Below are 25,439 nucleotides of genomic sequence, written 5' to 3'. Positions count from 1 at the left end.
CATGGCTGCCTAATGGTAAAAATGTTGAGTGCAGCGTTTTGTCTTAGCTTGGTGACATCAAACTCTGAAAAGAGAGAATTAAACTTCACTCTAAGTCAGTTACCTCCTGTCAAATCACAGGTATCAACTATTTTACTGTTTTCACAGTCTGATTCTGTTGCCTGACTTTGTCAAAGTATAGTTACCAGGGTGACAGATATAATGGAGAAGTAGTTTTTAAGTAGTATAGGTAGTATTTTATTAAAAGAGAACACTTACTGGACTTAATTAATCTCTCTTTCATAAATAGTAAAAGAATAACTGGTATTGTTTTGCCGTATTTTTGCTTAGTCTTATCTTTTGTAGCCCTTGAGAAATGTTACATGGATTCTTAGAAATCCTGAAGGAACTTTTCTTCTTTTCATATTCCAATCTTTAAAATGTGTGCTTCATAAGTTATAAATTAGGCTTGACTAATTTACTTTTAAAAATATGTGTATATATATTTTATACATACATGTAGTCACATATAGGGCATATAAGTGGTTTCGGACTTTTTCGTAACAAGATTCCCTTAGAGGACTATGTAGAAGGATCAATTGAAAGGTGTAAGGAAAGATGTCACTGAAAGTTGGTGATCTAGCGGATTTCAAGACACAGTCAAAAGGCATTATAAGAAGTTTAGTGCAGAAGTGACTGAATGTTTCATTTTATTATGTATATGGTACAGCTGTTTAAGATGGAAACTCTGTTGCTTAAATGAGATGACATGTGTCTATTTTATGTATCATAGAAGACAGTGAGATTCACTCACTCAGTATAGTTTTATTTTTTTCTACAGGTACAAATCCCCGGACTTGAGAATTTGCAAGTATTTGTACCAAATAGTATTGCAGGTGAAAAATCTGTGATTCTGCAGCTCCTCAATGCAGCTGCTGGAAAGGATTGCTCAAAGGATTCAGACGAGGTTGCGTATGAGGCCTACTTACTAATGACCAAACACCGAGATAAAGACCATGAATTAGATGACAGCTGGAGTGCATGGGAGGGTCAGCCGGTGAAAGTAGTGCCACAAGTGGAAACTGTTGATACACTGCGAACCATGCAGGTGGGTTTTTGGTTTTGGGGTTTTTTTTCCATGTTTATGTGATCTCCACACTTCTGTGAATGCTTATCCTTTCAGGCTAACCACAGTAATCTAAGTGAGGCATGTGTCCTTTTATAGATAATGAAAAGTTAAATTCAAGGGTAGGCTTGATTCTTAGTTGTGTTAATGCAAGTATTAAAATCAATGGAGTTTAGCATTTCTTAAAAGGATTAATCTCTGCAATGGGCATTTTTCAGGGTTGCATTTTTGTAATAGAGGTACTTTCAATATCTAGTTAGGGGTTCAGTATCATAAGTGTGGATATGACTTGAAAACTACATTTTATTAAGAAGTCACCAGTTTCCAAGAACATGTGACAGTTGTCTGCTTTCTACACACTGGGGCACGAAACCGGTTACTTTCCATCTTGGATGAATTGTGACATTTAAAGTTAAATTTCTGTGGAAGCTACTGGATGTTCAACAGTTCTGCAGGAAGAAGTCCAGTCATACTTTCCTTCATGCCAAGCCAACAGGGGTTCCCTGCCAGCAGTTCTTCTATGCTCTAGCAACTGAGCAGCTGCAGCTCCCTGACCCTCCTGTTCTCATATCCTTATGTTAAGCTAAGTGAATTTTCCTTTTGGTATGTCGTGCAGTTCCCTGGATCACTACCATAAATGGGCTCTACTGTCCACGAACAGAGTGTCTTTCCGTGTCACTGTGCCTGGCCTCTAGCCTTCAGAGGGCTCTAGCAATTACAGGCAGTTGAAAAAGTCACTCCTGTACTTACTGCTGTTTTTAACATGCAAGCGTGTTGCTACTTGTTTGTCTGTTGTTCAGACTGAACAATAAAAAAATAGCCTTTGATTAAGTGCTTAGAATTTTATTGGACTTATAGCAAAGTTAGCATTTCATTCAGAAAATGAAAACAGCAAAAGATGGAGTTTGGTTTGCAAATGGTATTCTACCTGACATACGTAAGTGCACATAAAACACGGTGTTTGTGTATGTGTTTATATGTGTATAACACTGTTTATTAGGTTTTTTTAAAATTTAGTATTGGAAGGCTAGGAAGTAAAGTCCTTCAGAAAGATTGTGTTCTGTTTTTTTAAAAAACATGTTTTGATTGCAAACTAGAGAAAATATAAGGTGTTATTTTAAAAATATTCATAAAATAGAAGAATCCTATCAATATTTGAAGAATTTTGAGCATGAAAATATTCTTTGGGGATGAGGTATTGAAAATCTGGATGTTTTCTGAGTAACTTATTGCAGATGCATTGTCTGTAATTTGAAATGAACGAAACTTAGTATGTGACTCATAGTGCCGCAGCAAAGGCAACAGCATCTGTGATTGTATACTTTTGTAGGCTCTTGCAATATCAGAGCTCTGGTTTCCAAAACATATACTTACTTTTTAATAATTTACAAAATTTGAGCAAATACTGTGTGATAAATCTATGACTTTCCCTGTTCAATAGTAGGTTTTTGTCCTGAAGTGTATTAAATTACTTGGATAAAACCTGCTTATTTATTCGATGGTTGTTACATCCATCTGCTTTGAGAAAACAGTTATTTTGCTTAGATGCTGCCTTTCTGTTTGTAACTGTTCTGAAGATAATTTTAATATAGTGTTTCCCAAACCTTTTCAGAAGTGAATAGGAGTATATTCCCCTCTAAAACTTGCTGTGGCATTTGCCCCAATAAAGCTTGGCTCATAAGATGAGAGTTTACCAAGTTCAGTTGCCAGCATCAAGCTTTTCTGTGTGAATTAAAGATTTTCATAAAAAACAACGAAAGGCCTTTCATATTTTAGAATTCAAAAAATAACCAGTTGGAATTTGCTGATAGAGGACATGTTTTTATTGAGAGGATTTTGATATTTTGTATTTCCTAGGTTGATAACCTCCTCCTTGTAGTCATTCAGTCTGCCCACCTTGTGAGTCAGAGAAAAGCTTTCCAGCAGTCTATTGAAGGGCTCATATCTCTGCACCAGGAGCAGACATCCAGCCAACCAGTCATCGCCAAAGCTCTACAACAGCTAAAGGTAAACAGTTTTTGAGATTATGAGAGTCAAAATTGACTGTGCTTTGCTCACTGATAAGTAAAAACATGTAAGGAGACTTGATTGCAATGCTAATGACATGTTCTGCAACTGTAATTTATGCAACCTCCATGGGCTTTCAGTACAGTTTTCATTCTGTTTTTTGCAAAGGATTTGTGAGTGTATTTATAAGCCATATTGGTGTCATCGTTTTTGCACTGGTTAAGTGGGAAACAAATCCATAATGCAATAGAAATATTAATAGCAATAGAATAAATACATCTTTGTATGAGAGCACTATTGAATTGAAAGAAAGTGTTTAATTTCATTAAAACTCTATCAGAATCCATGATCTGCAAGAAACAACTTTTTTTTTTTCCTTCATTTGGAGGAGATGGCTGTTTTATGATGTAAAAAAATGTGTAGGTCTCTCTCTCTGTTCTTTGCTCTTTGGTGTGGGTTTTTTTTTGTTGGATGTGGGTTTTCTTTGGTGGGGCTTCTTTTGTTTGTTTGCTTTTTTTTGGAGGACTTTCAAAAGCAAAGATTTGTTAGGTTGAAGTTGCAATGTCAGGTCCCTACGTTTTCCCCCTGAGTTCAATAGAAGCTGTGCCCACATACCAGGGTGAAAGTACAGCCAAAGGCTTGGTCATGTTACAAGTAGTAAAACTCATTTTGTCTGTTCTTGTGTCTCTGATTTTGTTTGAGTGTTTTTGTTCATTTTTGCTTGTTTGTTTCCCTTTGCTGTCTTTTATTTTAAAGTTAATCTCACTCAAGCAAACAAACTTAATATACCTCAGTTAATTTTAAGACTTGCTTAGTGCGATTACTGGAAAGTGTTTGTTTTTCCAAGACTGAATGAATTGTGATGGCATTAAAGTGCATTTCTATTTAAAATAATGTAATTGTTAGATTCATGTTTGTCTTAGTCTTGTCAACTGGAGGATATAAGTAATGATTTGATGCCCCCCATGCCTTTTTGTTGTTGCTACTCAGAGTGATGCATTACAGCTATGCAATAAGATAAGCAGTGCCATTGATAGAGTTGATCACATGTTCACATCTGAGTTTGATGCTGAAGTTGATGAATCTGAATCTGCCACTTTGCAGCAATACTACCGGGAAGCCATGATTCAGGGTTATAATTTTGGGTTTGAGGTAAGGAAACAATGGCATTTGTTTTGTAGTTTTGGTAACAACCAGTTGAAATGTCTTTTTTTGCATTGGTGCAAATAAGGTAACTATCACTCTATAGAAGTATGAAGAAGTCTAGCAGAACAGCATAAAAAATATGTATTGCCACAGGAATCTTGTGTGAAAAGGATTGAAAAAGGACAGATAAATCTATTAAATTAAGACTCCAACTAGCAATGCCTGGAACTCTAAAAAGCTTTAAGAACTCCATGAATTCACGTGTAGTTTTGTAGGCTCTGCTACTTGGCAGCATTTTAGATGAAATCAGAAATATCCTTTGATGTCGAATGTCATTGTGTAACTTGGCTTCTCACAGTTTTTCAGCCTAGAATAGCGTAAAACTGAATTTGAGCCATTCTTTGAAAGTTTTATGGTGGTTCTTTGATGCAGTCAATATATCTTTTGAGTGCCTCCCTTAGAGTACTGATGAGGAAATGCCATGTGTAGATGCTGTTAGTATGCAATTCCACTCTTTGATTCCTGTGAGCTTTGTAAATTTTTCTTAAGATTGTGTCATACCCTGACATACTTCTAGGGATAGTCTTCTAAAAACAGGTGGTATTCCTGTTTAATTTTTGAAATGTACATATAGAATTCCTTTATCTCCTAATGTTACCTGCAACATAATTAAAAATAAGCACTACTTTGTGGTTCAATGTCTGATTACAGAACTGAGAATTTATGTAGGATGTTTCTTAAATGATGTGTACACTGTTAAACATCAGCATGTGCCTGTATATGCACAAGAATGCAAAATGGCTCAAGTGCTGCCTCTTACTATAATGCATTTTGCATTGTATACTTTTTCATTATTTTCTTCTATAAATATGCAACTGCTTGCATAAAATATAAATATTTTGTCTAAGAATGCGATGTGAGTGTTACTGTACTGTTGTTAGCCTGCAAATACTCAAGTGGGTGTTGCAAATGCTACTTTTGTTGTTGTGATTAATATGTGAAAAGTAATCTTTAGTTTCTTACAGTACCATAAAGAAGTTGTTCGTCTGATGTCTGGAGAATTCAGGCAGAAAATTGGAGACAAGTATATCAACTTTGCCAGAAAATGGATGAATTATGTGCTAACAAAATGTGAGAGTGGCCGAGGCACTCGACCCAGGTAACAGCCAACTTGTTAAGTAGTTAGTGTTTAAATACCATGCAGGTCTTTTCACACTATGAGTAATGTTTTATTGTTCAGAAGTAGTTCTTCTGAACCACTGATGCTTCTGGCTCTTAAAATTTTGGAAGTGATTTAAATAGTATGCATAAAGCCAAATGAACACTTCAACGGCTTAGCAGAAGATTTTGTGGAATATTTTGCCTCACGTTAGCTGACAGAAAATGGGAAGAAAAAGTGGAGATTGTTAGACTCAGACAATTAAAAGTCTTCAGATAAGGGCCATTAGTTTGGAACAGAAGTGCTGTGTAATCAAGAGTCAATAAAGGTTGCAGACTATGCAACAGTCATCCTCTGGGTATTCTACAGGGGGAAGCAGTTTTGTTTTGTGCCAGTTGTGGGAACAGTGTATGTATGGAAGCTTTAGCCTCCTGTGGAAGTCCTTCAATCAGTCCGTTCTGAAAGCATCTGAAGTATGGCCCACAGATGAGGAAGAAGCGTTTCCACTCTGGTGAAAATTATTCAGTTTTATGATTGCAATAACCAATGCATTTGCAAATGTATTTTGATTTTGTTGTAGTCCGAAGTACTTTCTGTCTGTTAACAGTAGTGTTGTGTCCAGTGGTCTCTCAAACTCTCCTTAACAGTCAGTGCTGTGAAACTACTGCTGGGCGCTAATGAAAAAAGTTACAAAGTTGCATCACTTTGAGGATGTAAACAGAGGAGCTGGGAAACTGTCCCAAGCAAAATGATACCGTTACTTGATTTATTTAGGTGGTTTTGCAGCATTTCGCAGCTGGTAAATCAGAAATTTAATAGAATTCTTTTGCATTAAAATAGGTGCCTTATATTGATTTGTGCTAGAAGATTACACTTCAGTGACAGTTTTGTTTCCTTAAAGTATAGGGCTGATCAGTCTGTCCTGGATGTGGTTTGTTCTGCTTGCTGGAAGTAAGAGTGGGTAGGCTGAACCATGTGTGGATAGGCTAGTTAGCTTGGTGCTAATCTTAAAAAAAGCAAAAGGAAACAAACAAACAAAAAAACCCAAACAAAACCGAAGCAACTTAAAAGGATTTTTAAAGCACGTTAACAGCAGAAGGGGGACTTAAGATGACATTGGTCCATTACTTGATGAGATTGGTTACCTCACAGATAAAGCAGAGAGATTTTAATTCCTTCTTTGCCTCTGTCTTTAACACAAATGATGGCTCCTGGGACCCCTAGAGGCCTGGACTGGAGGACCACGACTAGAGGAGTGATAAGCTCCTAGATGACTTTCAACTTGTACAGGGTGTGCTGCTGCAGTGGCATGCATGCAAGTCTATGGGGCCTGATGGATTTCATTCCAAGGTACTGAGGAAGTTGGCTGATGTCATTGTGAGACCTTTCTCAGTTACTTATCAATAGTCTTGGGAACCTGGAGAGTTTCCCCTTCACTGGAAGCTAGCAAATGTTATTCCAATTTTCAAGAAGGGCAGGAAAGAATACCCTAGTAATTATAGGTCTGTCAGTCTCACTTCAGTTCCTGGGAAAATTATGGAGAAGATTATTCTGCGAGTTACTGAAAAACAGTTCAGAGACAATGTAGTCATTGATCAAAGTCAACATGGACTCCTGGAACACAAGCCATGCCTTACTGACTAAATGTCCTTTTATGACAAAGTCACCCACCTAGTGCATGAAGAGACGGCAGTGCATGTGGTTGTTTTTTGGGGTTTTATTTTTTTTTATTATTATTATTTTAGCTAACCAGTTGAAAGAAGTGATTGTCCCACCATACTTAGTGTTGGCGCAGCCTCACCTCAACCTCACCTCACCTCCTCAAGTACAGTGCACTTTTGGGTTCTACGATATAAGAAGGACATAAAAATATTACAGTATTCTAAAGGAGGGCAACAAAGATGGTGAAAGGACAAGATGACTTATGAGGAGTGGCTTAGGGTACTAGGTTTGCTCAGCTTAGAGAAGAGGAGACTGAGGGGTAACCTCATTACTGTCTACAACTTCCTTATGAGGGCAAGTGGAGAGGGAGGTGCTGATCTCGTGTCTCTGGTGTCTGGTGACAGGATGTGAGGGAACAGCTTAAAGCTGCATTAGAGCAAGTTCACATTGGATATTAGGAAAAAGTTCTTCACTGAGATGGTGGTCAAGCACTGGAACAAGCTCCCCAGGGAAGCCATCATGGCCCCAGGCCTGTCAGTGTTCAAGAAGCACTTGGGCAATGTTCGTAGATATACAGTTTAAATTTCAGGTTGCCCTGTGTGGAGTCAGGAGTTGGACTCCAATGATCCTCATGGGTCCCTTCCAACTCAAGATATCCTATGATTCTGCTTGCATTTTGTAGGTTGCAACTGCTAATTCTAGGTCTAAAAGGAGGCAGTGAGGGGAGAGCAGGTGGCTGAAGACAGAACTTGCTCTAGCCAAGTTACTTACTTGTTTTGTTTTACCAATCTAGGCCCTGAAACCGGTGATGCCCAGTTGCTGCTAGTCATCGCTGCAGTCCTGCAATCATTAGTACTCTTTTGATCTTGTTTCAGGAAGGAGAATTTAGGTAGAGGACATAGTGGTTTGGCTTGTTGCCAACATATTATGGGTGAATTGATGATACTGTTCCTGAAGATAGCACATATAAGAGTCAAAATATATAGCATAGCCTGTTCACTTTATTTGGCAGTGTCCTTGCTAAAATTAGACTTTATCCAAATATAACTGGGAAAATATTAATACAAGCTAAATGTATTACCTCTTATGTATTAACTAATTTTCTTACCAAGTTTTGTTGTTTTTTTTTTTCCAGAGGAAAAATAAGTAACTGCCATTTAGTATTCTTGGATGCTGTTGAAACTCTTATGATGGCTTTAGCTGAAGAGCAATTCATTTTCCATCTTTTCTTTTTCTTTGAGATAGGTGGGCAACTCAAGGTTTTGATTTTCTTCAAGCCATTGAGCCAGCATTTATTTCAGCTCTCCCAGAAGATGACTTCTTGGTATGGAATAAGTTATTGTGCTTGTTGTTTATTTCTAAATACAGGTGAAGCTGTCAGTATATGTTATCTGGGATATTTTTGATACAGCTATATCTGAATAAACATGCTGTTCTGAAACAATTGCTATTTTATATAACTGATGATGTTGATATCTCTTCAGTTTGTAAGATTCTGAGTAGAGTACGCTTGTGACCATTGGCACTAATGTTTTCAGATTATTGACAAGTTGCTGGTACTGTCTTGGGAGGCTATCTCCCTTTGTCTCTTGGGAAATTTGACAGCACCTTTTCTGCAAAGTTACAGTTTATAGTTGTCATAATAAATTTCTGAATATAAGCTTCTGAGGCTTGGTTAGTGCCCAGAGTTGATTTATGGGTATGAATACAAAATCACAATTGCTTAAAGTTATTTCTTCATTGTGCCAAGGTGAAACAGACTTTGAAGCATCTTTCTTTTGTTTTTACTATGTAAAAAATAGCAGACTAAAACTGGCTTTTTTTGTGTGCTCTGCCTTCCTCGTTTTCCTGTGGAAGTAAAATTCTGAGAATTTATTTCTCTGATCTTGGTACAGTACTACAGAGAAGTGAAAGCACAGTTGCCACAAAATAGCAGAATGTGAGTGTCAGCACCTCTGATTTTTATTAATTTCAAGATGTGTTATGAAATGCCAACCACATTAATCTTGTGTAATGCAGAAACTGTATAGGTTTATCAAGAGCTCTCCAGGAAGTTATATTTTAGTCCCCTGTGTGTTGTTGGGAAAGGGTTGTCTGCCTAAATGACAGTTAAGCTTGTATTTGAAATGCACTAATACTTTAGGAAGTAGCCCCTCTATTTACTTGCTTTGACACAGTTTCTAAAATACCTGGTATTTTGAAGAGTAGTGCATGTGTATTTTAGTGATACTGTCTTGCTAGAGATCCGTTCAATATTTAGAGGGAGGCTTCTAAGGAGGAAAGAAGCTCAGAAAGTCTATTGTGGCCTTTGCTACTATAAACTGGTAATTTTGTCCAAAATGGAATTGATAACCTTGTTGTGTCCTTGAAGGAGAGTTAAAAAGCAGTCATGCATGAGTTTGTTTCTGTTGACTGATAACTATCTAAGATATCGGGGCACTTCTTCAAATAGGATGTTTTTGTGACAGAGGTTCCATGTGTACAGAGAAGAGAATTCAGGGCCAGTGTTATTTAAAATCAGGTCAGACTTTGGAAAAGTGGGAGAAAAAGGTTGGAAACCAAAACCTTAATTGCGTTTCTGAACTCTTGCTTTCTTAAACCAGATTTTAGTTTTAGAGAGCATCACTTGAAGCCACTTTGATAAATCTGACTCCTGTATAACACAGGTCACAGCATTTCACCTAGAAATGCATATGTTAATCCTAATCTCTTATTTAAATAATACTGTATGTCATAGAAGGAGGACAGCCTAGATCTAAAGCTGAGATTCTTACTCAGTCTGGGCTGATAAGATATGCCAATCACAGACTGAAGACTTTTTGCTTTTTTTTTAAATATTTTTTTCACTTTTTTTTGTTGTTGCTGTTAATCTAGCTTCAAGTTCCTGGTCTTCACTAAGTTTCTGAATTTCTGTAAGAAACTTTGATTAGTCTGAATGACTGCTACACAGAAGTGGCCTTCGTAGCAACTGTACCTAAGAACATAATTTTAATTCTTTATTGTATTAATATTTATTGCTGGTGTTCTGACAAGTAAATTGAACCAGAGAAAGATGTAATAACTTGTCCAAGGTTACATGCACAGTGAATAGTACACCCAGTAATTAGGCTCAGATTGCCTGAGCGCCAGTTCAGTGGTTTAACTGTTAAACACCCTTTCATGGATGTTTTGCTAACTTAAGGAAAGTGGATTTCTCTTAATATTCAGTGCTTCATGTTTGTTGTTTTACAGACTTTAGTCTTGTGATTCAGGCTGTCATACGTTAACCTGTTTTCTTTGGGTGTTTCTTCTTAGGGTGGGGAGAGGGAGGGCAGAGGAGCCTGCTGCACCTTTTTCCAGCAAGCTTGATTTTTAATTTTATTAACAATGGATATTTTTTAAGTTCCATTAGATTTATGTTATGAAATGTTCTTTATGATACATCATTGTTGAATTCTTATGGTTACATAATTTTGGCAAGGTCAAAAGGCAAGACTAAGACTTCTAGCTTTAAAGAAAAAAAAAAAATCAATGAAATCAAAACCCCAATGTGGATCCAGAAGATTAATGTAATTGAGAGAATATGGGGATGCTTACTTGGCAGATGACCTACTCAACCGGTGTCATTTTATTACTGTGAGCTTTACCATATGACTATCAATTCTCTTGTAACATGAAACATCACAACTTCTTTTTGTCTTTTCTAGAGTTTACAAGCTCTGATGAATGAGTGTATTGGCCATGTTATTGGAAAACCTCACAGTCCTGTTACAGGTTTGTACCTTGGTAAGGCAGAAGTTACTGGTATTTGTTCTGGACCTTTGCTGCTATTGTTACAGAATTTTAATTGTAAAGTAATTTCAAAATGCTAGAAATACCAATAAAAGTATTTTTAGAGCTTTTCATGATTGTTGTTGTGACACCATATTATTGCCTGACAAACTGCAAATACATGGTGGTTTTACTTAAGAAATTTAAAAGCTTTACAGATGCTCTCCTCTGATTTTGTCCTTGAAATCGTGTGAAGTCTTGTAGATCTTCTGGAAAAGGGTTATTTTTTTTTAAAGTTGGGTAAAGAAGTGATTATAACTTTAAGGAGGCAGTTACAGCTCCTTCTCCCAAAATTTCATTGTGGTGCTGCAGATATTTACACTTCTGGATGGACATTACATAAGTATTGACGTATGGAGGAATTACACCTGAGGGCTTGATGGTAGAGCTGTGGGAAGTAGTTTTCCAATATCACAAAGTTTTTCATAGTGTAAAAAATATGTTTAGCATTAGAGTGAAATCAATGTATTTCATTATTTGACTTGAGAAAAGGATGTTTCTTCAGCTGTGTTTTCCTTTTACATATCACTTTCTCAGCACTGTTTCTCTCTTCCTTCTCCCAAGTCCATTGAATGATTTAACTTTCAAAATACCACATCATCTTCTTTTTTCTCCTCATGTCCACTTCCTGGAAGAAGACATGAAGGGAGGGTAATTTGACTCGGGCAAGAGGAATTTTTTCAGTATTTCAGGGAAGTTTCAGTTTTGCTGTAATTTTGATGAGAAACTCTTACAGCTGAGAAACCTTTCACAATGAAAGTCAGTCCAATCCTTTCGAAAGAAGCATAGCCTAAAATAAATTTTAGGCAAGTTCTGTATTGTTGATGCAAAACCTGTACATTCACTTTTGATACTGTTGTTCAGGGGGAGGTCCTTTTTAGGTAAATCACTAGCATGATGATCCCAAAGTACCGAAGCTCTTATAAATGCTACTGCAGACGCAGCAGATCACACAAACTAAATTGCTCGGCAGCTTTTTTGCTCAGAGGCATAGGGAGGGGCAGACTTGAACAGCAGGCTGAAACTTTTAACACATCTGAAATAAACGTAACTAAACATAAGCTGTATCCTGGCTGCAGATATTGCAGATACCTCTTTCTTTCTTGTGATCAGGAGAAAAATAAGAATTCCTAGTCGCATTTGCGTACCATGTTGAGGGACTTAAACCCACTGTGATCTTTACCCCTTCTCCCAAAGCTGAGGATCCAGTTGTGTTCACATAGCTGGGGGTCTCCTGGTGTTTTATCCCGTCCTTTTTTCATTGTGAAACAGCCTCTGTCCACCCAGATAGGTTAGATTCTGCCTTCTGGGTCTTTTGCTAGTGTCCTTGTGAACTGTAACAGGACAACCAACACCTGGCGCTGGCATCTGTTACTTGTCCTGGTAGTGCAAACAAGGCAGAAACTCAGCTCACTTGTGATTAACTTAGCCTGGCAGAAGGTACTGACTCATGTCTTGATGGGCAGTCAGTTAGCTTGCAGTGTGACTGCCACAATATTTTTCTGTCTAATTAAGGAGGGGCTGAGGGAAGGGGAAGACGCTGCAGAGTGCTCTTATGGGCACTGAATGAGCTAGACATGAGGACAGTGATGGCTCATTTAGGTTTGACCCTGTCCCTTTGTACCAGTTCCTTGGGGCAGACTGTCATGGGGGGGGTAAAACTATCACAGTTGGGGTTTTCCCAGCTCATTTTGCTTTCTATTATTGTCTGAGAAAACTAATTCTAATACAAAAGGAACATTGTAACACTTTGTTTTTTAATTATGATTTAGTGTGTTAATATTTAATTTGCAGTAAGATAACAAATCCTCTTTAATCTGTGAACTTGAAATAATGAAGATGTAGTTTTACTGAAGTACGGATCTTCTAGATGACTTGCATAATACAATAATATAAATAATACATACAATTGATTTGTTTAAAATTGGAATAATTTGCATTTTTCTTAAAGGATATGTGCCAGTTCACACCTAAGTATGTAAAATAGGAATTTTTTTTTTAGTTTTGTGTCTTGAAATGGCCCTGACAGAGTTTTTGTGACATCTGAGTAAATGTGCTACCTTTTTTATATTTGCAGCTATTCATCGAAACAGTCCCCGTCCTGTAAAAGTACCTCGGTGCCATAGTGATCCACCAAATCCTCATCTTATCATCCCCACACCTGAAGGCTTCAGGTATTTAGCATTAGTACAGAGTTTTAAACTGGTTTATCCTCTCTTGGCTATGCTCACTGTCAGTAAATGGAACACTTTTGTTTCCTGTTTAGTGCGAAGCAGGTAGAAAAAATTAGCATGTTAGTGATCCAGATTTTATTGATGTTCTTTTAAGGACAGTATAGTTTCTTTTTCTACCCCATGCCCTGCCCTCCACCCCATTTTACCGTTCTTATTGGTGCATGCTTTCTCACTTGGAAGTCATTCTTATCCCCTTTGTCTTTCCTGAAACCAGTCTTCAATTCAGTGAAAACTGCTCATTAACAAGACTTCTATTTTCTTCCCCATTTTAAATGTCTGCATACATGACTGTGACAGTGCCTTCTGTAGTTTAGCATAGATAAGACTTAAAAATGTAGCATTCTGGAATATGGTGGCATTTCTGCGTCATTACCAACCTGCTGTGAAGAAGCTTAAAGCAATGGATGGTTTTGCTTCCCTTTGAAAGAGTTTACATGAGAATTAATGCAAAAATAGTTTCTAAAAATGTCAAAATAAACTTTGCCATGCATATTTTTACACAAACAAAGGGCCTTATTTTTCAAGATGATCAGCACAGTGTCAAACTCTACGATTGACTTTTTTTTAAAGTTGCTTCACTGTTGGCAGAACTAGTGTTACTCTAAAGATTTGGAGAATTTATTTTTTTAAGATTATTATTATTGAACGTATTGACAAGCCCTGAAGCTTCTGAGACCCAGAATTATTCCCCATAAAAGTCTTAGTACTTAAAAAACTTTTAAAATTGGGTCTTACTATGCAAACTTCAAAATTGTCATTTTAAAATGAACTTTCAACTCCATACTTTTTTTTTTTTAACTGTATCCTGAAGTTTTTCTTCTTGCAACAGCACGCGGAGTGTCCCTTGCGATGCACGGAACCATTGCAGTGTTGCTGTCAGTCGCCCCGCTCCCATCGGTAGCGACTCAGCTCAACCCAAACCTGTCAGCAGTGCAAATGATTCCAGGTAGCTCTGCTCCATGATGTAGCAGCCTCATTCTACTCCCATCACCCATGTAAATGTTTCCGCATACTTGCATCCTAGTAGATCATTTGCACCGTACTTTTCCGTCCCATCATATCTTCCTCTGGCTCCTTCATTCAGACCACTTTCAGATTTAAAATGTCTGAACAATATGGTAGTTAAAGCATGCAGTTCTGACATAGATTACAAATTTGCTCCGTAAAAATGTCCGTGAAATTAACATACGCCAATCAGTTCATTGGTATAATGTTACTAAATGATTAGTATTGATAACTAACACTTTGCACTGAGTTGACTGTAACATACAAATAAGCCCAAGAATATTTTTTTTTCAACATTAGCTAATGGTTTTGATATTGTTCTTGTCTGCTACAAATATTTTGAAATACTGTATAGTGGCAAACACAGAATTAAACACATAAGATTTCAGGAGGATTTTTTTTTTTACTTATTGCTACACCTTTAGCTTCTTAGCATTGTACAGAATAAACTTAATGTGAAAGAAACCAGGATATATAACAGAAGCCAATCCTGTATCATTTGTTTGCAGAGGTCACGAGTGAATTTTTTGACAGACCCATGTTAGTATCTTTCTTGCTTTTTGGCCTCTGATTTGGCGGTTTTATTTCAGACTGTTGGTGCTCCTTCTTCCCATAACACAGTCAGACCATTGACATGTCTCCCAAGTTCACTCAAGTTACTTTTTTTTTTTTAATCTCCACTCCCTCAACTGTGAAAATCCTGCTATTCACACAAAGATATTATCTTGGGGTTTATAAATAGCTTTTTGGATTCTTATTTCTACTGCAGAGTACCAAAAGCTGTCTTGTACACGAGATTTGTATGAATGGAAACACATGATCTGACTGTATCACACAGCCAAAGAGAAAAGAAAAAAGATGTAGTGAAGGAAAAACAGATTGATGATGACCAAAGTGAATTTAGATATGACTTGATTATGAATTATTTACTTTTTAATAACTAATTTTCAGTTGTTAGCCAACAAACCATCATGGTTTGTAGATTTGTTACCAGATGCACAGCAGAAGAATGTGTTAAGGTGTTAAGAGGGAAGTTGCCACTTTATATAAAAAGTCTTTCCTGAAAGTCTTCACTTGTGACTTGCACCCTACAGTAGCCTCTAGATGTACAGCTTATGAGTCTGGGCCCTTTTTTTTGGTTGAAAACACATTCTGAACTTTTGTCATTCTAACTACATGTGTTTGTTCTATAACCTCCATGCTTCTGTTTTAAGCCCCCTCTTGAAAAAGACAGAGTAGGCAGTAGTCTACAGCACTATGCACTTGAAAAGGCCTTTTCAAGTCAGTAACATTCTAGAGGATTTTCACTGAGAGGTTCTGGCAGCTTTGTAAGCCAACAAGGTGGTGGTTAATTAGTATTTATGATTTTGAAAATGCAGAACTTGTTTATTTGATAATTAGTCTTTACACAACCTATGAAGGGAGTTTTTTCTAGAATATGTACAACACTTTGCGCCAAGGCATATGTTTGAAGCCGGTTAATTTTTCAAGATGGAGATAGGAGGCTAGTGTTTAATCCTTGTAAGCTTTATTGTGATTTTATACCGCTCAATGCAACCATCAGGTTTATAATTTGACAGACTTGAATACAGTGGTATATCCTTTTAATGTTTTCTGCATGTGTGTCCTACACAAATACTGATGAAAGCGTGAAGGTTGGCATTTTGACAGTTTCTTCTAGTTCAAGAAGATAGTCGTTAGGAAGAAGAGAAATGAGAATTCTAGTTATTAGTTGCAATCAAATGCATAATAATTTCATGGATTGTAACATGAAAGTTGGTGTGAATGCAGCATTTTATTTGAATGGCTTAGGCCTGTTCTTCAGAGACTTGTATTTTTCTTAGAGCTCTCAGCTTTTACTACTTATGATGGTTGTTAATAAAATATCCCATGATTTTTTTTTAATGCGCTGCCTGGATTTTTAAGTAGGTTTGTTTAACCCCCTGTATTACCTAGGAAGAATTTGAAGGAAAAAAAACTAGTAAAGCAGAGACAGACTTTTGGAGGCTGCTGGGTTTTTTTAGGGGTTTTGTTTATTGAGAAAGGCAAAATATTACAATGTAATATATTTATAGCAAATTTCTCTTTTTAACATAGTTAAAAGAAATTTGCACACTTTAACACATTGCAGTGTTAATTGTGGATTTCATTTATTTGTGCTCCAAAAGAGAAATGGAATCTGCTGTATCAAGAAAGTGTTTTGTGTTTTGTATGCAGGAAGTGTGGGGTCCAGCTGCTGGAATAGCACAGAAACAGAAATTTTGTACACTTCCCAGAAACTCTTTAGACATTCATGACCTGATTGTAAGCATTAAATATCTATGAAAAGTTGAATGTAGGAACCTGAATGCAGGAACTTGATAAATCAGTTGTACTAGGCAGCGTGTAGTGTGCAAATGCCACCATAGTTCTATTAAAGCTTTTCTTTAAATAAATGAAAAAATCAGATTAATATAATTAGAAAGTAAAATCCAAAGCAGCAATACCTGGTTGTTTATACTGAGCTTTCTGACGGTTATACATTTACACTATGTTCATACTAATTACCTTTATAAATATTTTTAATTTCTGAGCTAGCTGGGTTTATTATTCATCATTTTGTATTTATCCAGGACTGGAGCAGAGATTTAGCAAGTCGTTTTCTCTTTTACACTATTTCTTTGCAGAATAACATGCACACAATCTTTCTGGACAGAAACAATAAAAGATCTGGGTGGCTAAAATGGGCCTGAAATGAATTTGAGACACCTGCATTCAAAGCTATGATTCTTAAGGTCCTCTCATCAGCTACTGCCTCATTTTAGAGGTTGTTTAGCGTTGCTTATTTTTAAGCTCTTTGTGCATCTAGAGTTGTTGCTATATACATGCTGAGAATAACCTCAGCCTTCTTGCTGATTAAAACCTCAACTTCCTGAAGAGTACTGGGATTTTCACTAGTTAGGTTTCAGTTCCTCCTCAAAAGACCTAGTTGGCAGGGGTGAGGAGCGCAAAGCAAACATCGTATTGAGAATATTCACATGGGAATAGGGTGTCTTGGGTTTTGGCTTCTGTTCTCAAGATTGTAAAGATTGTGTCGTCTTTATTTTTTTTTTTAACTATTATTAAGTAATAATTGAATACGATTTGGAAGTAACTTTAGGGCTGCAGGGAAGTCCTCTCATGGGTGTGTGCACTTTGTGATGCCAGGTATCTTTCATCTTTTTGTAGTTGTTAGCTTTCAGTGAAGGATTTAACAATGTCCCCCGTGCTCCAGTAATGTTTAGTTCATCCCTCTAAAGCATTATGTTAAAGGAGGCAGCAATCACAGCTCTTCCCTACCATGCTTTAAAAATTGAAAGGGAGTGTTGTCCAAAAGGGAGATGTTACAGAAAGGCTTTCATGAGGAACTTACGGCTCTAAAACATGGTTGGATTGATTGATGTTTTGGGCTGGAGAAAGCTGCCTGAAGATTTTAAGGATTTAAGACTCATTTCTCTCAGTATTATTTCCCTTTCTGTTCAGCACGGCTTCTTCATCTGGGTCTTACTCTGAGGTATCTAATCCTACTCCGTGCTGTCTGGAGGAGCTAGGACCTCCAAGCAGTCAAGCTGCTGTCGTTTAACGCTGTCCTTTCTGTCAGCTGGCTTCTGGCTCTTCCCGCTAGTTTTGACTTAATGTCTATGGACTGTGACTGTATTTGCAGCACACCAGGAGCACATGAATTCAGTTACCACCCTTCATCTGATAATGTGGCTCACATTATCACCCAGCTGAATCACTTCTGATTGTATATCCAAACCTGGCACCAGCTGCGTCCTGCAGTAGCTTAGCAGGATGTTACAAGTCATTAAAATGGATTCTGTTGTTATGGGCAAGTAACAGTTTTAAGTAGTTTATGCTTTTGAAGCTTAGGGTTTTTTTCATAGAGTGGCATAACTAAGATTATATACAAAGTCTTCATTTGGGGGGAAAAAACAGCATAGGAAGGGTTTTTGGTTTACCTCTCAGCACCAGTTTTTCTTTCATGTTACATTCATGTCTAAGGCTTCAGAGGTTCTTTCTCTCTAAAACTGCAGTTAAATTGTCACTAGTAGTTATTTAGTGCAATGTTAAGTTAATTAGTGCAATGCCTCTTTTTAACAGGGGTTCCAGTGTCCCTGAAAATGATCGACTGGCTTCAATAGCAGCTGAGTTGCAGTTCAGATCCCTTAGTCGTCACTCCAGTCCCACTGAAGAGCGAGAAGGTGATTGTCGCAGTAGCAGATCATGACCTGGATGTGCAGATGTCATGAACATATTTCTCTCTGTTCCCAGTTCTTACCCTTTCCAAAACTTTTATTTCATCTTTTCCCATTCAGAAATCCTAGTTTTTTAACTTTCAGACATATATTGTCAGAGTAAGTTCTTCTGTTTTCAGACATATCCACTATTCTCTTGCCTTTCATATTGTTTCTGAATTATACCTGAAGGAATTTCCTGGTGTCTTACTAAGTTACAAAGTCCAAAATGAAATGAGTAACATGATTGCTGAATTGTATACCCCATTTGATAGTAGATTTCTAAATGATGCTAATGAGGTATGAACTGGACCCATCAGGACAGTGAAGAGTTTTCTATCCAGTTCTTTAACTACCACTGTATTCATCTTACAAATACTTGCTGTTATTTGAATACTGGAAGAAGGGACAGGGTGTGTGACTTGATGTCCTGATCAGGGCTCCTCCTTCAGGTTTCCCCAGCCCTTGTATATGTGGTATTTATTACAACAAATACCTTGAAACATTGATTGTTAAGATAGAGTGTTCTGTGCAAATTAAAATGAAGTACAAAATCCCAAGTGCAGTCGAGTTGATATTCTGGTCATCCTGCAAAACAAATTAGATTTTGAAGAAAGAAATGCCTTAAAAATTTATACTAAGAGGTGTGGGGGTTTTTTCAGCAATGTTGAATATATTGTCTGCCTCATGCTTATTCCCTTTTCTATGTATCTGTATGAATGGGAAACTGGCTTAGGTTGGAGTGAGTACAGGCCTTTTCTAAGGGACATTAGAAGATTGTTTTCCTACAGCTTTCTTACATATTTGATCAGAGTGCCCTGACTTGAAGTGCTTCCCTCAGTTGTGGAAGGAGATCTCTGTTCCTGTATAAATTAAATCCTATTTCAGAATAGCCTTCATAATTTGTTTTCTAAAGATAATTAATTTTTAATTCAAGAGCATACACTGCTATATGATTGCCTCATATACTTGTAGAGTGTATTAGTCCTGATACGTAAGATCTTGGCTTCTGCTGAATATAGTGGCATAATCCTTAATATGAGATAAAGACACTTTTATGCTCACAGTATTATTTCTCTAGAACCATCGTATCCAAAAGGAGATTCAAGTGGCTCATCCCGGCGGAGTTGGGAGCTCAGAACATTGATCAACCAGACCAAAGGTAGGTGTTTAGGAGTCACTATAATGTAATGTCTGTTAAACTAGTGCTGTAATAAAAGGTTGAATCTTAATGCTGGTTGTGAAGAGGTTTTCACAGCTTTGTACATAGAAAGGGGAAAAAATAAAATTCTGACTGCACCTAGAAGGTACTGTTAACAAAATCTCAAGGTGTGCTTTCTGAGGTAGGAGTAATTAAACTTCATAAAAGTTAGATCTTTGCAGTTTCTGAAAGATACTAGCCGTGTTCTACAAAATGAGTACATTTTACTGTAGGAATTGCAAGTTTGCTGTCCCTACTCAGTGCCCAGTTATGAATTGCATGACAGTAGGAAGCACTTCCTGGCTTCCTAACATCTCTCCCCAGCATGGGATTTTCTTATTTTGGGTGTCTAACATCGTGTGATCCTACACTGTTTCCCAAATTCAAGGCTATTATGGGGCCCCTTCCTCTTTGTCCTGCTGCTTATTTTCATGAAACTTAAAGTAACTTGATTACTTCTGAGGCTCCTATACTGTACAGATACATACATGTAGCTTGCTTGCATATATTCTGGAAGGGTGGCATCTCAGGAAACTTGAAAAAAAGTTTTCTGTTGCATAAAAACTGGTGTCTCATTATGTAGCGCAGGCAGAACACAGGAAGAACAGCAAATTTTTTTCTGAAATCCTGGAAAGCTTGTTTTTTGTTCAGAACATAAACACTGAAGGAATTCTGTTTGTTTAAACTAGAAAAGAAGAATGAGGGAAAACTTGAAAATTTCTAGAAGACTGCTGCAATGGGAACTGGTTTTACTGTCCTCTGTGGATAAAACAAAGGTTTTGGTTTAAAACTGCAACAAGGCAGATTTAGTGTAGATGAAATGGTATTAATTATAGGTGGGCAGTAGAATATATCATTTGGGAGTATCAGCGTCTCAATCTTTTGGAGGCTGTTAGAAACAGGTTAGACTACTGTCTGTCAACAGTGACAGATGTGTAATTTTTGTGCTTTACAAAAGGGGATAAATTAATGCTGCCCTGAGATTCTGGCCTCACTCACTAGGGTTCTGTTTCATAAGACTTAAAAGCTGGAGTTATCTAATGCCTCTAAATCTTTGAAATAGCAGATGCTATGAGTGTTACACGAAACCTCTCGTATCTCTGTAGAGCAAAACCTTATCTGTCCTTCTTTGGTGCTCTTAATGACCCTAACGTACTTTCACTGTCTATCGGTGGTTAGCTACAGGCCAAATGTAAACAAGTGCATTGCATTTCATACATTTAATTTTATTGAATCAAGTAAGAGATTAGAAAAGTACCAGTGTTCTCATTTTACTTTAGTTTCATATGTGATCGCTGAAATGTTTTATTCTTTTTCTACATCTTAAATTAGACTCACAAGATAGTTGTCTTCTAACTCAGGTCACTTCATGTGATATCAAAAGGTAACAAAATATAAACACAGCTATTATTTCTCAATGAAGGAAATTGTTCATCACTCTTTTTAGACACTGCTTCCAAGCAAGCACCGATTGAAGCTGTTCAAAAGTCTGTTCAGTTGTTTGAAGAAAGGAGATACAGAGAGATGAGGAGGAAGAACATCATTGGCCAAGTTTGTGACACACCGAAATCTTATGATAATGTCATGCATGTAGGTTTGAGAAAAGTGACTTTCAAGTGGCAGAGAGGAAACAAAATTGGTACGTTCATTATGCCTTCATTTATCAGGCTAAAATACGGAGCTTAGTATTTTTGAAGGAAATCTAAGACTGTCTTTTGAAATCTTGGGTTTCCGCATAGGTAATATCATCTTCATTGAAATCAGAATGCTAAAATACAAAATAGTGTTGGAGCTAGGATTTCCTTTATGTAGAACTTCAGTGATGTTTTTCACTGGTCAAATAACAAGAAACGAAGAGAAGGATTTGGTTAGGACAATTACTTAGGTGTATAATCCTGCGATTCCTGCATGTGTTTAGTCCTATGAAATGCTTGAGTTCTGCTTTTGGAAGAACCAGAAGTGCAAATGGAAATGAGCACAAACTTTAGGATTTGTTTAATTCACAAAATATTGTTGTTGTTTCCCCCATATGATCATTGTTTATGCTGTGGTTTGATTCATGGGGAAAATCCTTATATTCATGAGAAGATTTCTTTCAGGTCAGCCTGTTAATGTTACGTTTTTACTTTTAATCAGCTTGACTTCAGGTCTATGAATGTAGTATTAGGTGGTACAGGGTAAAAGCTACTTGAAATTTTAAATTAAAATCAAGGTAAATAACTTTGGCAAGCTGTTTTCAGTGATGCTTTCTTATTGCTGTTGGTGTACATGTTGCTTATTAAAAGTAGTGTAATTGATTTTTCTTATTTTTGTTTTAATTCTGCAGGTGAAGGCCAGTATGGGAAGGTCTATACCTGTATCAGTGTTGACACTGGAGAGCTGATGGCTATGAAGGAAGTGAGTACTCTGTATACAAGAATCACTGCTGCCCTTGTGTTTCTTTCCAAACAAAATGTGCATGACTTCGCAGGCATTAAGGATTTCTGAACACGTTGCTAGTGAACTGGGGAAGAATGGGGAGACGAATTGTTTCTTCATGTATCCGCATCTGCTGTTATTACTTGTTCCTCCCTAAGTTGCTTAAGCTTTTTCTTTTCAGTTTACAACTTTCAATTTAAATGTATGTTAAATGGATAATGTTTTTTTACTAATCTCATAGGTATGTTGTGAGCTTAATGAATGCTTGCTTAATATGTGTGAACTCCCATTAAGAGGTCTTATACTATTTTGGAAAGAGTTTTCTGATTAATGAAGACTGTATACAAACTTACGGTTTATTTTGCAGTATTTCCTCTCACATTTTATTCCTTTTTTCTTCACTCCTTAGAGCAAAAGATATTTTTTTTTGAAAAACATATCAGATGTTTTTCAGCTTCTACTGTAGTTTAAGTGAGCTAGGCTGAGTCACAAAACTGTTGACTAACCTGGTTTGTACAGAAAATTTAATTTTCAGGATAGAAGTAAGTAAAGCTGTGTAGGCGTAGAGATCTTTTTTCCCTGCAGCACCTTGTTTTTTAAACTATTTGTATTGTTTAGTTTCATTGCATTTCTGCATCTCCAGACAACTGAAAGCATCGACTGGACAGAACAGTTACCGTGCCAGCCATTTGATGCTAGAGCAGTTTATGAGCCAGTTCTTCCACACATGTAGTACTTATGTGATCTCAAAGGTGTGGAAAAGCAAGACTGGGCTTGTGTTTGACTTCTTGTACCATACTCATTCACTGACTAACTAATACCAACACTTGAAATTTTGTGGTTGTTGCTTTGTTTTGGGTTTTTTTTTTTCTCCCAATGAAATAACTTTTTTTTCCCCCCCCCTCCATCAGTAGCACTCTATTTCTGGAATTCAAAGTTACTTTCTAGATGCAGGCGCTTTTTACAGATTAGCGTGTGTGTGCTCTTTAGCCAAAGTTCAGATAAGTTAAATGGACCTTGTTTGACAGACACTTCGCTAGTAGGCTGAATACACAGTATGCTGCTTTTTCCTGTAGTATTTTTAACTTCCGGAATTATTTCACCAAGAAACATTCCCTGCCTCCCCACTGTGGTCTTAAATGCAAACTGTTTGCAACTTCCAAATAAAAGACTTTTCTGGATTTCCTTAAGAGTACCTTGGGAGAAAATTTATTTATTTCTTTTTAAACTCGTTTCAAACATTGCATTCTCCCCACCCCCTGAGATTTCTTCAGACTTTACTGTCTTAACCACCATGTTGTTAAAATCTCTTCAAATTATAGTGGACAAGCTTTACTACAAATACATAGTATTGCAAGTGTTAGGAAATATGTAAAATACTTGAATGTCATTTGTCACCATTTTATAATCTCCATGTATTTAACTTTACCACTGTTTGAGTACAAACTGTATCCTGGAATTGTTAGAGAACAAAAAAATCATAACATCCTAGTGATCAAAGGTAAAATATGTGCATTTATTTCTCTAGCAGTTGCCCTGTACTCATTAAATGAAGTTTCTGCTTTCTACCAGTATGGTAAAAATAGCATCTTCCATAATTTGCTGTGCATTTTGCCTATCTGTGTGTGAATAGAACCTTTAAATCAGTTATTCAGAAGCCCTGATAAGTACTTCTTCCATGAAAAAATCCATCACGGCATATTGTAGGAGAACTAATGAAAAACCTGTTTCTTTCACCAAAACCTTTATGATGGTATATGTTCCATGCCACACCTTTTCCTTGCAGCTGCCTCATTCTCAATGAAGAAACCCCTCAAAGAAATCCCTTAGAATCTCCGTTGATGAAGTACCTGGCAACTAGTCTTTCTTGAATGATAGCTCTCACTGATGTTACTTTCAGATTCTCTTGTACTGTGTCTATCTACCACGTTTAAGCTAGAAGGCGAGGTCGGAAGAGATACATATGTGCACACATGTGTGTATTTATACAATTAAGTAACAGCATTTTGTTCTTATAAAGTTTATAAATTGTCATATTTGAATGCAATTTTCCAAAAATAGGTTGCTGGGGTTTTTTGTTTAAGTTTGGGGATGGAGGGGAGGTATTTTGGGGCTTTTTGTGTGACGATGCTGTTCATAAAAAAAAAAAAAAAAAAAAAAAAAAAAAAAAGCAAGCTTTTTAGCTCTTTTCTTGGTTTGGGTTTGGGTTTAGGGTGGTTTTTTTGGTGGGTTTTGGGTTGGTTTTTTTTGTTCCTTAGTAATATGAAATAGTGGCAAAATAATGAAAAATCTTTCTTGCAGATAAGATTTCAACCTAATGATCACAAAACCATCAAAGAAACAGCTGATGAACTGAAGATTTTTGAAGGCATCAAACACCCTAATCTTGTTCGTTATTTTGGTGTGGAGCTCCATAGGGTAAGAAAATATAATTTATTGGGGTTTTTTATAGGGCAGAGAGAAAATTTTAAGAAGCTTTTGATCACTTGAAGTTCTACATGAGAACTTTCTAGTTCAGCTTGATTGTCTGGATATTTCTGTGAATTGCAGTGTCTTTTTTTTTCTTCTGAATGTTGAGGTCTCTGAATCATAGTTTAGAGGAATTTTTTGGAACTGGTACATAAATGGAGAAGGTTCGTAGTAAGTGAATAGATGGAGTAATGCTGGAGGCATTCTATGCTGCTACTCTGTTTAACTGCTCTAAAAGCAAGCCATATCATATACAGTATGGTAACTTCTGTGTGTAATGTAAAGACTTGACAGCCTAAAACCCTTCACTGTTAGCAGCAAGGGTTGTACCAACATCATGTTGATTCCTGGAAAAATTTTGTGCTGGTGTTTAAATCTTGATGCCAGACAAGCATCTTAAAGAAGGAGATCTTTTGGAATTCAGCTAGCATCTCTTCAGAAAGAAAAATGAGGTTTCTTGCTTGAGCAGAAGAACTAATGAAACCTGGTTTGCCTACGGAGCTGGATTCGAGAGTTGTGTGCCGAGATTCCCAACTTTTTATTACTCTCTGCTTCCCACATGCCCTTCCTACATTCCCCTGTGAGTCTCGGGTCCTTCCTGTATCTCAACCCAGTGAGGTGGGCAGGGAATGCTTGGTGTCTGGCTGGAAGATGGTGTGTGGATTTGACTGATTTGCTCAATACGAATGAGTTGATTTGCTGACCCATTGCTGATTTAGAAGAGGACAAAGGCTTCTTTCTGTCTGCATTTCTTTACTGGGGGACACAAATTTGGGTGTCTGTGCCACTGGGTCAGTAGTTTCTCAGGCTGGTTCCAAGAGCTTAGTGTCTTCGCCATCTTTTTGTATTTATTAAGTCTGGCTGAAACTAGCTGGGCTTGGGGGGAGAGAGAGGGGGAACAAGAACCTAACTTTTCCTTAAGGTGTGGAGTTGGCATGCCTATTCAAGCCACAGAAAACAACAAAAA

The 25,439-nt window shown here is 37.1% G+C and overlaps 1 protein-coding gene across 1 annotated transcript in view; it reads left to right on the top strand.

The window, feature by feature from the left end:
- Positions 1-25,439, top strand: part of MAP3K4 (mitogen-activated protein kinase kinase kinase 4) — a gene marked incomplete at its 5' end in the record, with an annotated part of 57,997 nt that overhangs the window by 23,205 nt on the left and 9,353 nt on the right. The window contains 13 exons of the mRNA XM_010285373.1: positions 821-1,087; positions 2,963-3,112; positions 4,103-4,264; positions 5,284-5,417; positions 8,325-8,403; positions 10,766-10,844; positions 12,967-13,063; positions 13,953-14,069; positions 18,251-18,351; positions 19,466-19,546; positions 21,033-21,224; positions 21,912-21,982; positions 24,305-24,421. Coding sequence (XP_010283675.1) covers positions 821-1,087; positions 2,963-3,112; positions 4,103-4,264; positions 5,284-5,417; positions 8,325-8,403; positions 10,766-10,844; positions 12,967-13,063; positions 13,953-14,069; positions 18,251-18,351; positions 19,466-19,546; positions 21,033-21,224; positions 21,912-21,982; positions 24,305-24,421 — 1,647 coding nt within the window. The remainder of the gene's footprint in view (positions 1-820; positions 1,088-2,962; positions 3,113-4,102; positions 4,265-5,283; positions 5,418-8,324; positions 8,404-10,765; positions 10,845-12,966; positions 13,064-13,952; positions 14,070-18,250; positions 18,352-19,465; positions 19,547-21,032; positions 21,225-21,911; positions 21,983-24,304; positions 24,422-25,439) is intronic.

The sequence above is a fragment of the Phaethon lepturus genome, unplaced genomic scaffold, assembly GCF_000687285.1.
Source record: "Phaethon lepturus isolate BGI_N335 unplaced genomic scaffold, ASM68728v1 scaffold10644, whole genome shotgun sequence".
In the NCBI taxonomy this organism is placed as follows: domain Eukaryota; kingdom Metazoa; phylum Chordata; class Aves; order Phaethontiformes; family Phaethontidae; genus Phaethon; species Phaethon lepturus.
Note: the sequence above shows the minus strand (reverse complement) of the source record. Positions and strands in the feature narration are given on the sequence as shown.